At 39.6% G+C, this 15,759-nt stretch overlaps 1 protein-coding gene across 2 annotated transcripts; it reads right to left on the bottom strand.

Annotated features, from left to right (window-relative positions):
• Positions 1-293: 293 nt before the first annotated feature.
• LOC108895326 (E3 ubiquitin-protein ligase RNF166) lies at positions 294-14,758 on the bottom strand. 2 transcript variants are annotated; one of them, XM_018694064.2, is made up of 6 exons: positions 14,149-14,758; positions 11,811-11,967; positions 8,986-9,098; positions 8,428-8,542; positions 7,983-8,090; positions 294-6,275 (listed from the first exon to the last, which is right to left on the bottom strand). In XM_018694064.2, exons 1-6 carry the CDS (start codon positions 14,325-14,327, stop codon positions 6,210-6,212), a joined length of 738 nt encoding a protein of 245 aa, XP_018549580.1. In that variant the 5' UTR covers positions 14,328-14,758; the 3' UTR covers positions 294-6,209. The 2 variants fall into 2 exon arrangements, with proteins under 2 accessions (XP_018549580.1, XP_050932406.1); XM_051076449.1 differs by lacking the exon at positions 14,149-14,758 and adding an exon at positions 12,255-12,274.
• Between the last annotated feature and the right edge of the window lie 1,001 nt (positions 14,759-15,759).

Here is a 15,759-nt window from a genome sequence, read left to right as displayed (position 1 = left end):
TATTCAGTTACTATTCACAAATATTTTATCCCTTTTTCTCACTTTGAAAATGCTCTTTTCAATTGTCATAATCCTATCTCTTCCAGTTTCAGTTTGGCTTTATTCTTTGCATGGTTTGTGATGTATTTACAACTGTTTGTGTGTGACCTTATTTAAACTTATGCAGCCTTGACCTACAGTATGATAGAGCATTAATGTTATTAGCATCCATTTTTAGAGTAGTGATGTCCTTGCAACAAACCAAGTTGCTGCCCATTTTTAAGACCACGTAATAAAAACACTACAACAATATCTTAGGTTTTTCTATTTTATTTAAGGGCAAAAAAAAAAAATGCTACAAAAAATCTTAATAGTGTTTTGAAAAACCCCAAGCAGTGAACAGCTGGAAAATCAAGACAGCATCATCTCCAGCAGCAGTGTCACTGCCAGCACTTCTTATTGGTATTATTACTATGTTTAAAAAGAATGCATATTGAGTCACACTGAAGGCAGACTTTAGATGGACATATCTGCTCTTTAAACATTTGTCTTCAAACATCCCTTTCCACACAAATACGACCTCAGTGAATTCCACTTCAGAGTGAGAAGTTGAATCAGTTTAGTCTCAAGTCAGTGTAATGGTTTGAATGTACTTTAAATGTACTTTTAGGAATTATTTCTGGCAAGGGGTTCCAGGGTTTGTTTTGTTTTTACCCAATAACACAAATGGTTATTTTTGTGTAATTAACATGAAAATGTTACCCACCTAACCCTAAGCCCGCCTAAGCCTTCTTTTCAGTTTTACTCCTGTGCTTTGGGATTAAGGTTTTGGTCATGGTTTCACTTTTACCATGTATTTTCTCCTTCTCCAACTTCCCAAGAGATCAGGCTGCCCCCTCCAAAGCCAGAGAAGATATCCGTTTCAACAGAGTAGGCCTCACCATGACGAGTAAACTGACCTTAATGTGAAAAAGTTGTGAGGCCCTTTAAAGGAGCCGGCAGGTCAAGATATGACTATCAAAGAGCAGCTTTGACTGCTGAACTTCATCAACAATCTGGATCCATAAGGTAAAGATACCTGACTCACTTCAGCTGTATAGTGCCATAGCATTTTACTATAGACTGACTTCACTTGGTTCCCTGACACCCTGTTAGCCATCTGGATCAAGCAGGCTACAGTTATACTTGAAGTTACGTGAAGTTGGAGGTTCTAAGCTAGTAACAGCTATTGGGTAACAGTGGTTTAGATAATGTAATTAGCAGGCTAAACACAGTGGCTGCTGTGCCAGTCGCAGGTAGCATTAGCATGCTAAATGACCCTGCTGGCTAGTTAGCAACATTTAAAGGATAGGTGGATTCCTCCCGCCTATCATAAAACAATACTCACGTTATCTCATCTGTACAATGAAAGAGTGTGGTCGCTGTAATCACTGTAAGCCTTCTCTCTATACTAGCCATGCAGCATTCCCTTTGTAGTGAAGAAATGGTGATAACATCCACAGACCTTGGTTATTGTCAAAACGTACCCTAAAGTTAATATGAGCCCTGGGCAGTCAGGTAGCCAAGTCAGGTGGGGAGAGATACAATCTTTTTAGAATGTTTCCTTTCCTTTGTGTTTCCTCACTGAGGAAACAGACAATAAACCAACAAGTGAATTACCAGAAAACAGATACCCAGCTATTAAGCTAACCTAGACGGCCAGAACCTCTTTGTATGTGAGCTGAGTTACTGTAAACCTGTACAGCTGCCTCTAAACATCAGCAGGAACAGTTTCACAAAACAGTAAATGTAACAGCACAAAAACAGGTTATTTACATTTCTTGGAAAATGTGTTTAACTGAAGAGTGCAGATAGACATTGATAAATGTGGAGTACACAAACTGTAACAAAATAAGAATCTAAGAATTCTGCTACAGAGGTAAGAGTGCTGTGAACAAGCATCAGGTAACAAACATCTAGAAAAGGCTGCTATAACACGAATATAAAAAACAATGAACAAAAGAAAGAATTGTATTTGTATGAGGCAAGTGGGTGGGAACCGACTCAAATATTAAAAATGGCTTTCATTTATGTGAAAGATTTCCATTTTTATATTTTCAGTATGATATGCAGTTTATGGAAGAGGAATACTGACACCAGTTTAGAGATGAATCTTTTCCCTGTGCAATATTTCCCTATACTAATATAATCAGTTATCTGTTTTTCCTGAACTTCACAATAGCTTTGAATTTTGAAGAGGAAATATTAGATTTTGAGAAAAAGATAGCAGAATTGAGACTTTTTCCATTTGGATTTTTCAGTATCAGAGAGGTGTGTTCAGACTGAATTTGAAGTTAATTTTTAGGGTGGTGCAGCACCTTTTAAATCAATTCATAGATTTCACAAATTAAGGTGAAATAACACATGAAAAAATGACCAAAGGATTTGGGCTTATCCCAACAGTTTATAACTATTATAACTAGTTCATGTACAAAGACAAGAGAAACTAAGGGGAGTGTGGTGGAAAATGACAGAAATGAGTCATTTGACATCAGACAGCTAACATCTACACAGTCCATTACTATCTGTTCTGGGCAAAATAAAAAATAAGTACAAGGAATGCAAAACTTCATGATCAGTATGAAGACACCTCAATTCTCCTGTAATCTGTGCATTCTGACAGAATTCTGAGATCTGAGATAATGCTGCATTCATATTATATTGGCGTTACCACAATAAGATAACCCAGATAACACTGGGGCTGCAAGTGCGACTGGGAAACTCTTTTTTCTGCAAGTTTTGATCTATCCAACATGGCACTGTCATTAGCCAAAGCTCATCATTCAAGGTAATTAAACCCAATCTCTAAGAATGGAAATCTATGTTGTCAAAGCAAAGTATTTTTAACCCTCACAGGACCAAATCTGCAATCATACAGCTGTTTCAGTCATCAGCTGATGTGAATGCTCTCAAGTCATAAATACGGGAATCTTTCCCACCGTCAACCTTCATCACACAATGACCTGAACACAAGACAACAGGTTTTCTTCACATGGCCTTCACCACGGAATCCATCCTGTGTTCACTGTGGGTGCTTTGCTTTGTAAGCTTTGCTTTGCATAAAGAGCATTCTCAGTCATTTCTAATTATTTTGACAACAAAAACATTATTGGAAGAAAAAAATGGCACATGCTGCCCATTTAAATTAAGTACTAAGTCAACAAATATTTGACATTTCTGTAATACAAATAAAACAATTTACAAGATCTTTGTCAGCATTTTTTTTAAAACAGAACACTCATTCTGCAATGAAATTGAATTGCAAAAACATTAAACAAGAGTTAAGATTATACAAAATGAATTTCAACTATTATTAAAAAACTGAATGAATTAAAGTGCAAATGATGGATGCATCCTTCTGTGGAAACATTACATAAAGTTAGCTTTCCTATTTTCTCCACAACCTGCCTCCATATATTTCTATGTGTATGTGTATGTTGGCTTCTGTATGGCTATGCGTGCTCTGCATGACTGGAGAAGGACTGCCATCTATTGGTTAAATTACAGAAAACAGCTCTGTTCAACCAGTCCCATTGTCTCTAGTCCTGTACAAGTTTATTGTGTACGTGTGTGTGTACACATGTGTTAACAGCAATTCAAGTTTATAAATCAACTTCAGTATCCCAGAAAGGTTGCAGACACATATCTGACCCATGTCTGATATTAGTCCAGTGGTTTGAAACGGAAATATTTTCCAAAAATATATCTTTTTATACTCATCTATCTTGGCAGATGCATCATAAAAATATTCCTTGTAGCAAGAGTTGAAGAAGCAGGTAACTGTAAAATGGAGGTTAGACCTCGATCCAGCACTTCCACCCTTTCAGAATTTTTCTTCCAGCTAATATCAACAGAGCAATCTGATAGAAAAAAAATGTTAACAAGTGCAAATATTCACACGAATAAAAAACAGGAACTGTCTGCTTTTGGGGGTGACAGTGAATGGGCTGCTTAAGTCTTTTTATTGTAAACGTTAACATACTGTTAAGTTGATGAGGGTATTATTGGCATTTTGAGCTATTAGGGACATGGACATCCTTTCTTCATTGTTGCAAAGTGATGTGTTCAAGCTGCACATGAAACAAACCTATAAGTCTGTCGTCTCTTAGGTTTAGGTCTCTCTGTTGTCTTCAGTGAATGGAATTGAGAGTAATGGATGAGTTATGGTTCAGCTTCCAGGATTTGTATCAGATGTCAGCCTATGAAGCTTCCTTTTGGTGTTGCTGTATCGGAATTGTGACAGTTAACAGGAACAAGCGCTCATCAGTCCCACAGGTCCAGATGTAAGCTGGCTGGCTGTCTCTGACAGCTCTGCTAACTTCAACACTTCCATATTTGGCTCTTGGGGTCACTTTACCAATGAGTCCAGTTGTTCTTGGACCCAGTTAAAGGATCCTTATGTATTTGCAGCTCCAGACACCAACTGCTGCAGTCAACTGACAAAGAGACTCAAGTGCACTGAATATTTAATTCAATCTTTGACCACAGAAAAATTAGTAAAGAAAACCTGATTAATCTTACAAGTATTCTAATAAGTAGCTTTTGTTTGCCAAGTCTAACAACCTGCCATTAGAATCTGACATCAAGACTGACCAGTCACACTATGTGCAGTTTCCACAACTTTAAGCTTTCGTGTCTACATCTGTGACTGAGCCTTCAGTCAAAGAACTGAGATGACAATGAGGCAAGGAAACCTGGGGTTTAACTGTACCTACATTTGGTATAGAAGTTAGGGTTACACACAGCATTAGTATTTGGCTGAAAGGCCCAATATAGTCCAAAACAGATGTAGACAGTGGAACAATTTGGTAAAACTAACACAATCTAACATGACTCGGGAACTGTACTGTGTTACACAGAAACACAAAGACGTGTTTCTGCTAAGTGCCACAAACTGCAACCTCATACAGTCGAACCAACACCTCCCAAAAAACAGTTTCAAAACAAACTGAACATTAGAACCCTCAAGAAGGATTTATTACAGGACTGATGGATTAGACAACTTTATGCTAGGTGTTTCTAATAACCTGCAAACTGAGTGTATATGTTTGTTGGGGCAAATGGTTCATGCAGGCCCTCATTGACAAGGGCAGAGGAGGAAATTTACTTTGCTACAAGCAGATGTCGAAAGTATAAATTGGGCTTAAGTCTGCCCTGAATGGAACCTCTAATCTACTGACCGTGAACATTAGAAGATGTCAGGGACAGTAGTATTGCAGGTGTTACCATGCAACCACACTTCAAGCTGCTCAGTCACTAAGTCACCTTAAAGCCTTTCATTTCCTGCAGAGCTGAGCAACAGGAGAAACTCCTCTGCTCTGGTCAACAAGCCTGTCTGTGCTGCTTGAATAGAGGAGCTGTGTTGTGTTTTATACTCTATACTCTTAATTTCTTAGCAAAATGCTTTACAGCTTGCTCTTGCTACCTATCTACTGTATGTAAGACATGTAAAAAGTAAATCTTCTAGGTCAAAGTTGGTCACTGCAGACCACTCTGTAGAAGAAACTGGAGCCTGCACCCCTGCTCACTGTTTCTCAGGCTGAGCATCAACCAAGTAGTAACAGTCAGGACTTCCTAGCAAGTGACTCCTAGCAGGGTCAGAGACCAGAACTACTGGTGAGGGGTTTAAAGACAGCAGGCTTCAAGGTGTTTCAAACTCATTTCCATGGAGGTAGCCCTTCATGCTGTGATGGTCCAGATGGCAGCTGTCAGGTGAACTGAAGCTGGGAGTAGATGGACTTTTTCCAAGCTGTAGGTTGTCCTTTTTAAAATCAGTGGGTGATGGGTTTTGTTTGGGTTCAGACCACTTAACATAGCTTATCTTGATATAGTCACTGGGTCCATTCCAAACCCACAGGATGTTTTGTCTTCAAATCATCAAATTCAAATGAACCAGTGAATATACACACAAGCTTTTGTTTTGGAACATAGAAAACTGGCTGTACTGCTACACTGGAGTAAAAACATCCTTGGAGTGAAAGGAAAGTGAGTTTATCACCTAATCTGAAGCTGGCTGGACTTCTCTGTGATATGGATCTCTGCAGACACTGTGTGAACCTGGCTGGGTCAGGTATGTCTGTTGGTTGGATGATACCTTGTGTGCCAGGGAGGAGCAGCAGCAATGCAGAGTGACAGCAGTTATGGTGGAGTTGGTACTAATGATGAGAGGGTGGTGGTAGTGGTGTGTCTTGTCAGTTTTCAGCCAGTGACAGTGCCAGAGCTGCCTGCAGCGCTGCCTCTTCATCAATGCTGTAGTCCTGTCAAAATGCAAAAAACAACACTAGTCACTACAAATCCTACAATGCTACTGACATCTAATGAAACACAATGGACGATCCATTATCAAGGAACAGTCAGTGAAACCTAAATCCAAACCTTACATTTACATTGTTGAAACATAATTTTTCAGTCATCATTATTGCTGTTTAACCAACCATTTCCTAGTTCAAAATGTATTATGCTCTTGGTATAAGACCTGTATGTAGTAGTAGTAATGAACTCATATTTATCACATTTTAATTAAATCTTAAATTTGCCTCACTTCTAAAACTGACTGTTATTTTTATAGTGAAACAGTCAACTGAGAGTATCTACTTATGCAAGTAGGTGCTCATGGGAATTAGACATTGGGAGTACAATAAGCACTGACAACTGCAAATGAATAAATGCTAAAAGAATATATTGTTAAAATCAGACAGTGTAAGATCACTGATAAATCCCACCACCCATGGGAATGGACCCAGCCACATTGCAGACATCGCAGACCAATACTGTAGACATGGAATGTTACCTCTCTGGTGAGGAAGGAACCCGTGCTGGTTCAGGAGGTGGAGCAGTACCAACCAGATATAGTTGGGCTAACCCGTACGCATAGCATGGGTTGTGGAATCAAACTCCTGGAGAGGGGCTGAACTCTCTCTTTTTCCAGAGTTGCCCAGGCAGAGAGGCACCAGCCGGGTGTGGGGATACTCAGAAAGTGCCCAGCTGAGTGCCACTGTGTTGGAGTTCTGCCAAGGGATCGAGACGATCACCTCTATGTGAGTGCAAGTCACTAGGGGCTGACTGTGGCATTGCATATGCATGAACAGCTCCAGCCTTCTTGGAGTCTCTGGGCAGTATCCTGGAGGGATACCCCTCTGCGGACTGTATAGTTCTCCTGGGGGACTTCAATGCACATGTAGGTGATGATGGAGACACCTGAAGGGGCATGACTGGGAGGAACGGCCTGACTGATATGAACCTGACGAACTGTGCATAGTTATTGGACTTCTGTTAGTCATGGATTGGCCATGATTAACAATGACAACAAACACCATGTTGAGCTTACAGTAGTTCATGAGTATACTTGGTACCAGCACACCTTTTCTCATCTGTTGGGTTTCTCTCTGTAAATTTTATAAGATAAAGAGTACGGTCTAGACCTGCTCTATATGTACAGTGCCTCGAGATAACTTCTGTTGTGAATTGGCGTTATATAAATAAAATTTGACTTGACTTGACTTGACCTTAGGCCAAAGATCGATGATCGATTTAGTGATCTATGATAAGATTGGCAGCGCTATGTCAGAGAGCTGTCAACTGATCACCATCTGTTGGTGAATTGGATCAGGAAAGGTTGCCGGATTGACCTGGCTGCTGCTCCTTCACATTGAAAAGAGCCAGTTGAGGTGGTTAGGGAATCTGATTAGGATGCCTCCTGGGTGTCTTCCATTGGAGGGTTATGTCCAACAGGGAGGAAGACCCAGGATAGACCCAGAATCTGGAGGGATTACATATCCCATCTGGCCTGGGAACACCTTGGGATATCCCAGAAGGACCAGAAAGTGTTGCTTGGGAGAGGGGCATCTTGAACACTCTGCTTAGCCTGCTGCCACTGCAACCCAAACTGGCGGAAAGTGGATCGATGGATGGATGCAGTAGATATTGCAAGTATTATTATATAAGACAAGAATCACTGGACTTACAACAAAGGTGTCGTAAGAAAACTTGTGTCTGTGGAGGAGATGCTGGAGGAAGTTAGAGCTCTTATAGCTGGGATCTCCCCATGGCATGGCTGAACACACCGGGCAAACCTGGAGATATAAACACACAGCTTAGATAATGTCAAGTTCCTGCCACAACTAAGATATATGCCATATACATAAAAAATATCTAATCAAAAATTTAAAAAAACTAAATGTTTTGTGTTATTTACCAAATTTAAATGCACTCATTTTAATTCAGCTGTGAGAGGCTATCGTGTTTTGATGTCATTTACGGTCCTGTTCTTCTTCTCTCCTGTTTCACGTGTGTGCTGAATAACCCTTCCAGCGTTTCAGCAATTTTTGCCGCTGATAGCAGAGCACACCTATGACCGTGCTTCTACCCCCCGTTCATGGCTCTTTAATGTAGTATATAGTAGTCTCTTACCACTTTATTAGGGTCATTACGGTGGTTGTCCATACAGTGCTTCACTAGTTCCTGCTGGTCCAGATTTCTGGCCCCACAGAACGGACACGCAAATGTTGACCGGTTTGGAATATTGCTACATAAACAAAGACACATACACAAAGAGAGGTGAGTGAACATGTACAATTTAACAGATCTTTCATGATCATATATGAGTTTCTTTAATTATGTCGTAGTAGGTGCCTCTACACAAGGGAGTCATACTGTGCTGTAGGGAATGGAATATGCTATATAAGGCCAGCTTCTCCCTCAGAAAGGGTTTCTTAAACCAACACAAAATGGGGGTTTCTTTCCATATTAGATAAATCGAGTTTCCATTCCTGCACTGGGAAATAATATTTTTAGCACCTTGTCATTTTAGCCAAGAACAAATGATAATTTTGTTTATATACAACAACTTCCATTTCAACTGAGGCTTTGATAGCGTCCCAATGGCTGGAACTCATGGGAGCTGTAATTGCTAATGTGAACATGTGTTGTTTTTCCAGCAAAGTACTGACGTGGTCAGAGTGTGTGTACCTTGGAATAGGTTGGGAGGTGGGTACCACAGGGACAAACTTGGGACAGTTGGCTATCTGCTCCTGTACTTTAGAACAGGAAGCAATGTGGGACCTCATCTTTACCAGAGCCACCTGAAAACAGACACACATACACAGTTATGATTGTATATCAATAACTATTACACAAGAATAGCAGCTCTGGGTTCTTTTTGTCAAACCAGTTAGTGGTACTTGCAGCCATCTTTGCAGAGGATCTAACTGACTCAGACTGAGCAGCAGACTGGTTCTCACATGCTCACCTCCAGCACCATTAACATTACTACATTACTGACATGTTTAAATATCTAGCCAACCTGCACACTGAACAAACACATGCAGAAAAAAGATTCAGCCTGACAGTGTCTTCATAATCTATTTACACAACTCTGTGCTCATGTGAATTTTTTTTTTTTTTTTTTGGAAAGGCAAACTTCCATCATATACATTACTTACAGCCTTAGTTGTTCAAGGACATAATAAGGATGGATATAGAAAATTCAGGTGATTTTGTCCATGCTGCCCTTCTGGAATTTTCTTCTATGGAGCACTTCATATTCCAGTTGAGAATGATAACAAAACAGAACAAAACACAGGGAGCGCACCATCTCAGACAATCAAAACAACACATAAGAAAAAAAGGGGCAGGTTCACACAAAGCGTAAGTGCAGTCAAATGAAATCGGATCTAATTGGTTTTACGTACTCAGTCCATTTGGTCCAGATATTATTAAATTTTTCTTTTTCAACTTTGAGGGAAAAGGATATCTTCTCCATAACATAAATTTCATACCATCAATCCATTCATTAATGGTGATGATTCTACTTTTAACCATTTCCTTGTGACAGCTTTCTTATTGGCCAACACACACACACACACATATATATATATATATATAGTATAGCCAACAGTTTTTTGTCTTTGTTCCACGTTTCAAACAAGAGATCGCCCAAAGTTTCACATTTAAATGGAATGTTTACATTAAATACATTCTGTGGTCATGTTTGTGGATCTCTTCCCAATATGGTCTTATTGCCTGGAAGTCCCAAAAAATATGCAATATGCATATGGTTAGCTCCATTAGACCCACAAAGTCTCAAACAAGCGTCTCCACTGCCTTGGTGTCATTTCTGAATGGGTGTGATAAAAAATCTTGCTATGTTTTTCCAGCAGAACTCCCGCCATGTGATTGACCCGGTTGAGAACCATTGTAGTTGGCATATTTTCCCCAGCTCTCCTGTGTGATCATTACCCTTACTTCCTTTTCCCATTTCTTCTTCATGTATTCTGTATCCTCTTGTTTAGATAATTGTATGGCATTATATTATTTGGAGATAATTCTGTTACAAGATCTGGGCTTAGTTAATGATAAAAATACCTCCAGGAACCCTGACTCACCTTTTCCTAACGCCTTTGAGATTTTTGTTAAAATAATGTCTCACTTGCAGGTACCTAAAGAAATCATCTCTTCCCAGTCCGTGATCTTTCTGCAGGGTTTCAAAACTCTTAAATGCCCCTTTGTGGACAAAGGAATAATAAGTTGTTAAACCTTTTGTGATCCATATCTTAAATCTGCCATCAATTCTATTTGGTCCAAAGTCTGAATTATAGGCACACCACCTCATAATTTTAGATGCATCTCTTACTCTTACTTAAATTTTGACTATTTCCTGCCAGGACTTCAGAAACTGCCTGCTATAGAGTCTTCGGGGATCTCCTGTTCTCCTTGTAGTTTGTGGTCACTTAGTAAAGCTGTTATTGGGATTCCCTTTATCATTGTGCCTTCTATATCCTTCCATGCTGCAGTGTATGTTGGTGAACATAGACAGATAAAAGGTCTCAGTTGGGCTGCATGGTAGAATTCCTGTAAGCAGGGAAGGCCCATTCCACCCTTTTCTGTTCATAATTGTCTTAAATTTAATTCTGGCCCTTTTCCCTTGCCACAAATACCTCGCTATTAATCTGTCCCATTCTAAGAACTGTTTAGATGGTATTTTGACTGGCAGGCACTGAAAAAGGTACTGCGTCCGTGGTAGAATATTCATCCTGATTGACTCTATCTGGGAACTTAAACTTAAAAAGGGAATAGCATTCCATCTATGTATGTCAGACTTTATCTTTGAATTTAGTAGGCCGTAACCTAGGTAGTGAGACTCATGTGAATTTTAACACATGCAGTGACTGTGTGTTACTTAAATGTTAATCAGCATTAATCATGTGCTTTTATTTTGTAGATTTGTTTTGTCAATAATTTGTTTCTGAAACTTACTTCATTTTTTGTCTTTATTTATTAATTTATTTTCCGTCTTTTGTTGTTCATTTGTTCTCCACAACATTTTACACACAAGAATTTTCACTTCTCACAGTAGCCGTAAGATAAACAATGCCTACAACTTGTGCCAACGCTGAACACCTCCAGCCTGGTGAAGAGAGCTCAGCAAAGGCAAAGCAAAGGTTCTTCCTTCCAAAAGCTGAAGCAGGCTGGTCTACCCTCACCACTAGTCATAAACATTTACAGAAGCACAATAGAGAGCAGTGTAGTATGTGAGCTGCACAGAGGAAAACAGGAGGAATCTGTCCTGTCTGTCCCACCTGCCTGACTGTCTGTTTATGGTGACAATAAAGACAATATGACGATGAAAGCTTCCTTATGTCCTAGAAAATCAAATGTGAATTGCATCTTTATGAGTGTACTTTTTACATTCTGAAGAAAAGATGGTCACAATATGATGATTTTACTTCTGTACCAAATAATAAACAGTTGCACCCCTGATTTTCTGACATGGATAATGAATGGTTAGAATCTACCTTCTTGCTACAGCCCCTGCAGGGTGCTTTGTATGAGGCCAGCTGCTTCTCCACACTGGAGGAGCGCTCCACTTTCTTGGGGTCAAAGGGCACACGACAGAGAGGGCAGAGGGGTGAGGTCACCTGAAGACATGGCTGCAGACACTCCCCACAAAACCTGAAACAACAGGCAGCAGAGGAGGAAAGGTTAAATTATTATGTTATATTCCATCACAAAGTTACCAGTGGCCTAAACTGCTATCGACAAATTGCTTTTTCAGTAATGCCTTCTGACAAATGTTCAGGTCATTTATTCAGTTATCAATATTTTATTGGTTTTCTTGCAGTTGACAAATGGTTTAACTGTATTAGGATCTTGGCACAAAATGATAATATGGGATTATTTTATGGCTATTTACAAAGGTATCAGCTTTGTAGCTGGCATATTACTTTGGTACATGTTACCTGTTAAATGCCACAGTGCCCATGTGCCTGAGCAGTGGGTTTTCTGTAGAAGAAATTAGAATTCTACATATTAAGGAGTCTTCCTTGTTGCAGTGACTAAATGTCACAATATACACTACAACACACAGACACACGCACATACTTTGGCTGGGTAAAACTGATCCATTCTGGAGGATTACATTAATTCAACAAGGATTTAACAGATGAAAGCTTTAATTGAGTGTCAAATATATATTTAACAAACAGAATAGAGGTGGCCAAATGTATCCTAGTGCCAGTGTCTCCTGAAATTTAATCCAACTCAATCAAAAGCACAGTAGTAAAAATAGCAGCATTTTCCCTTTAACCAGAAATAGAACAGGATACCTGAGGTCTGGTTTACTCTTTGTTGTTCTTTTCAATTCCAGACTGGGAAAGATTAGAAACACACTTCCCTGACTAACGACTCTCTAAGTTCATTAGGGTATAGCAAAGACATTACTTTTCCAGCCCTCTTAATTAACTAGACATACAAAGTTACAAACTTTGCTGAACTTTGACCTGTAATGTAGAAAGACTGGACAATCCCCTGTAGAGTGGTACAGGGATGACATATTTTTGTAGGCTAACCTGGAAGTCAGCATCACCCTGGTTCCCTCAACAAAAGGCCAATGGGATTTTTTCATTGGGTTTTGGATTGTTGCAGATTGCTTAACTGAGACATCTAACCAAAATCCCGTTCAAAAAATCCACTGACTTTGGGACAAGGGAACCAGAAGTGCTAAAATGCTAACTTACTTCCAGGTTTTAAGAAGCATTCCTGCACCACTCTATATAGGAGCATCTGTGGCACACTGCTACAGTTTTACCACACTGAGTCTTGTCTAAGAAATCCGTAAGTGAATGTTAATCTATACATGCCAGGTAATATGTAACGTTAAAAGCATAGCTGTACATACAGCCCAAACAGTGGTTAACTTTTGCATTCATCCATTCATTTATACAAAGGTCACAGGGGTACTGGAGCCAAACCCAGGTGATGTAGGGCGAGATGCGGGGTATACCCTGGATAGATCACCAGTCTATTGCAGGACTGACATATAAGCCCCTTTCACACAGTAATTATGCAATATTGGCGTTAGGAATTCCCCGGTGCATAATTTTATTCGGCATGCTGGCACTGCATAATCAGACAAGTGACGTTTAACACAGCAGCCTAATTATAATTCTTCTGTCAGTCATGTATGTTTTCTATATTTTAATGTAATGTGAGGCTTATGCTAGTGGCAACTTCCAATATGACGGTCAGGTCAGAAAGAGCAAGTCCTTCTCATTGCAGGATTTAAACATCTCCATGCAAATTCAGACAGGGCAAAATCCATAACTACACTGAGGGTGTCTTTTTATAATGAATGACGTGCAGCCCTATGCAGTCATGGAGGATGCCTTATAGCATATGAATTAAATACTTGAGTCACACTATAACATCCCCTCTTGCTTACACTTAAGCAACATAATAAATCCTGAACTAAGTAAGACATGACAGAGAATTCTCAAAGAACTGTCCAACACAGCCTATGTAGCTTATGGTTAATGCTGCACTTTATGTCCTTAGCCTTTAAGAAAAATAACAAGGTACACTTAGTTGAGCTAGTTTAAAAACTAAATCTTTGACAGAAGATTTGACAATGAAGAATGTATCGTCGTCGGCCAGAACTGTAAGGCAAACAGTTTATTTATTTATTTCTAAGTAAATGAAAAGCATTTTTGACATTTGTGATGCTCTACCCCCGCTTCACTAAAAATGCACCGAACCTAACCAAAAACCCTGATATGAACTGAACCGTTAATTGTGAGAACCGTTCCAGCCCTACCACACATAGCAACACATCCAAGCAAAAAGTAGCTGCTTTACGTGTGAGCACAGCTGGCGATGCTGACTGGTTTATGGTACACCTCCAGGCAGATGGGACAAGAGAACTGGCTCTCGATACCCTCAGCCGGGGCTGCCGGCGAGCCCGAGCCGCTGCTGGGCTGTTGTTGCTGACGGAGCTGGGTACTCGCCGAGACAAAGCTCCGAAACATCGCCATCATGGAACCGGAGAGGATCTGCAATTGTCGACAGCAGCTCGCTGCCCGAGAGAGGAAGCTGTCTAACTGTTTAAACTGCTGGTAGCCGGTACACTATCCGTACAGCAGTTTGAATATATGTCGTAGGAACATGGTGGCTTTTCAATCTACTCGCGATTAAATTATCTTCACCAGAGCAAGTCATTACTTTTCCCTGGCTGGAGAAGACATGCCGGAGAAGTAAACATTGGGAGCAGGGCACGTTGACGAGTGTCAACACGGTACTACGGTGATGACCTGGATAAAAACATAAATCTATAGACTCAAAGAGAGCAAGTAATGCTACATCCACTTAGCTGTAAGATTAGCGCTTTAGGAAGAACGTCAGTGAACGCTCATGAACAACACGAGAACCTACAACAAAAGCCCTCCACGCGCTGTGCTTTATGGAGGTTGTAGTCCCATTCTTCCTCTGAACACAGTACTTTATATTTCTTTAGAACTACAATCCCAAAGCCCATTTTAGAGGTGTATAGTATGCTGACCGGGCCGTAAGTCCCGGACCTCGCGTTACTTTTATTCATAAGGTCTTGTCATGACTATTTTGTAAACAGGGAGCCATTAGCCTGCGGATTTGCAAAGAACGGTATCTCACACCAGTTGGAATTAGATTATGTTATTAATATTGGTTTGTCATTAAGAGACTATAATGCTAGTATAGTATAAGAGGAGAAAACACATTTTATTCACAAGAGCGAACAACAAACAGTTAATCACTATTTTTATTATTATTATTTATTATTTTTAAGAGATCAAAAAGTAGCCTACAGGAAAAATGACAAACCTCCTCATGCGACGAATACAACCAGAACATTAAAACAAATGTTAGGTAAATCAATAAATAAAATAAATATAGGCCACGTTATTTGTCCATAACATATTCAACAACAATACTGTGTATTTTCATGGTTTAGTGGTGCCATATTGAAATAGGTCTTGACAAAAGTGTCCAGTATTTGGTTTGGAGTTCATTTCTTCTGATCAAAGTGGAATTTTCACATTAAAGAAATCAATTGTCCATAGAAAATAAAATCCATGTCCTTCTCATTGTCTTCAAACCAAATAACGGAAATCACAAAAATAGTCAATATCACCACTCCAACATTTGTTTTTCTGGATATATGGGAAGAAAATTCTAAAGGAACAAGGTCTACTGCTTTTGGTATATGATAGCCCTCACATTTTTGAATATGTTATTTTTTCTCTTAAAATGGTATTTGAGTAATTTAGTTTTGCACTTTCATAAAGACAGTGGTTCCATGTTGACATGTGACTAATAATACACACTTTAAATACTTCTCTGAAGCCCTTGGAATACTACAGAAAGTCATGCCTGCCAGCTGACATCACTCTGTACAATGACTGACAGACTGGTCTCCTGAACTTTTATTTATTG

This window comes from Lates calcarifer, linkage group LG16_LG22, assembly GCF_001640805.2.
Source record: "Lates calcarifer isolate ASB-BC8 linkage group LG16_LG22, TLL_Latcal_v3, whole genome shotgun sequence".
In the NCBI taxonomy this organism is placed as follows: Eukaryota; Metazoa; Chordata; class Actinopteri; family Centropomidae; genus Lates; species Lates calcarifer.
This window is presented reverse-complemented; position numbering and strand designations above follow the sequence as displayed.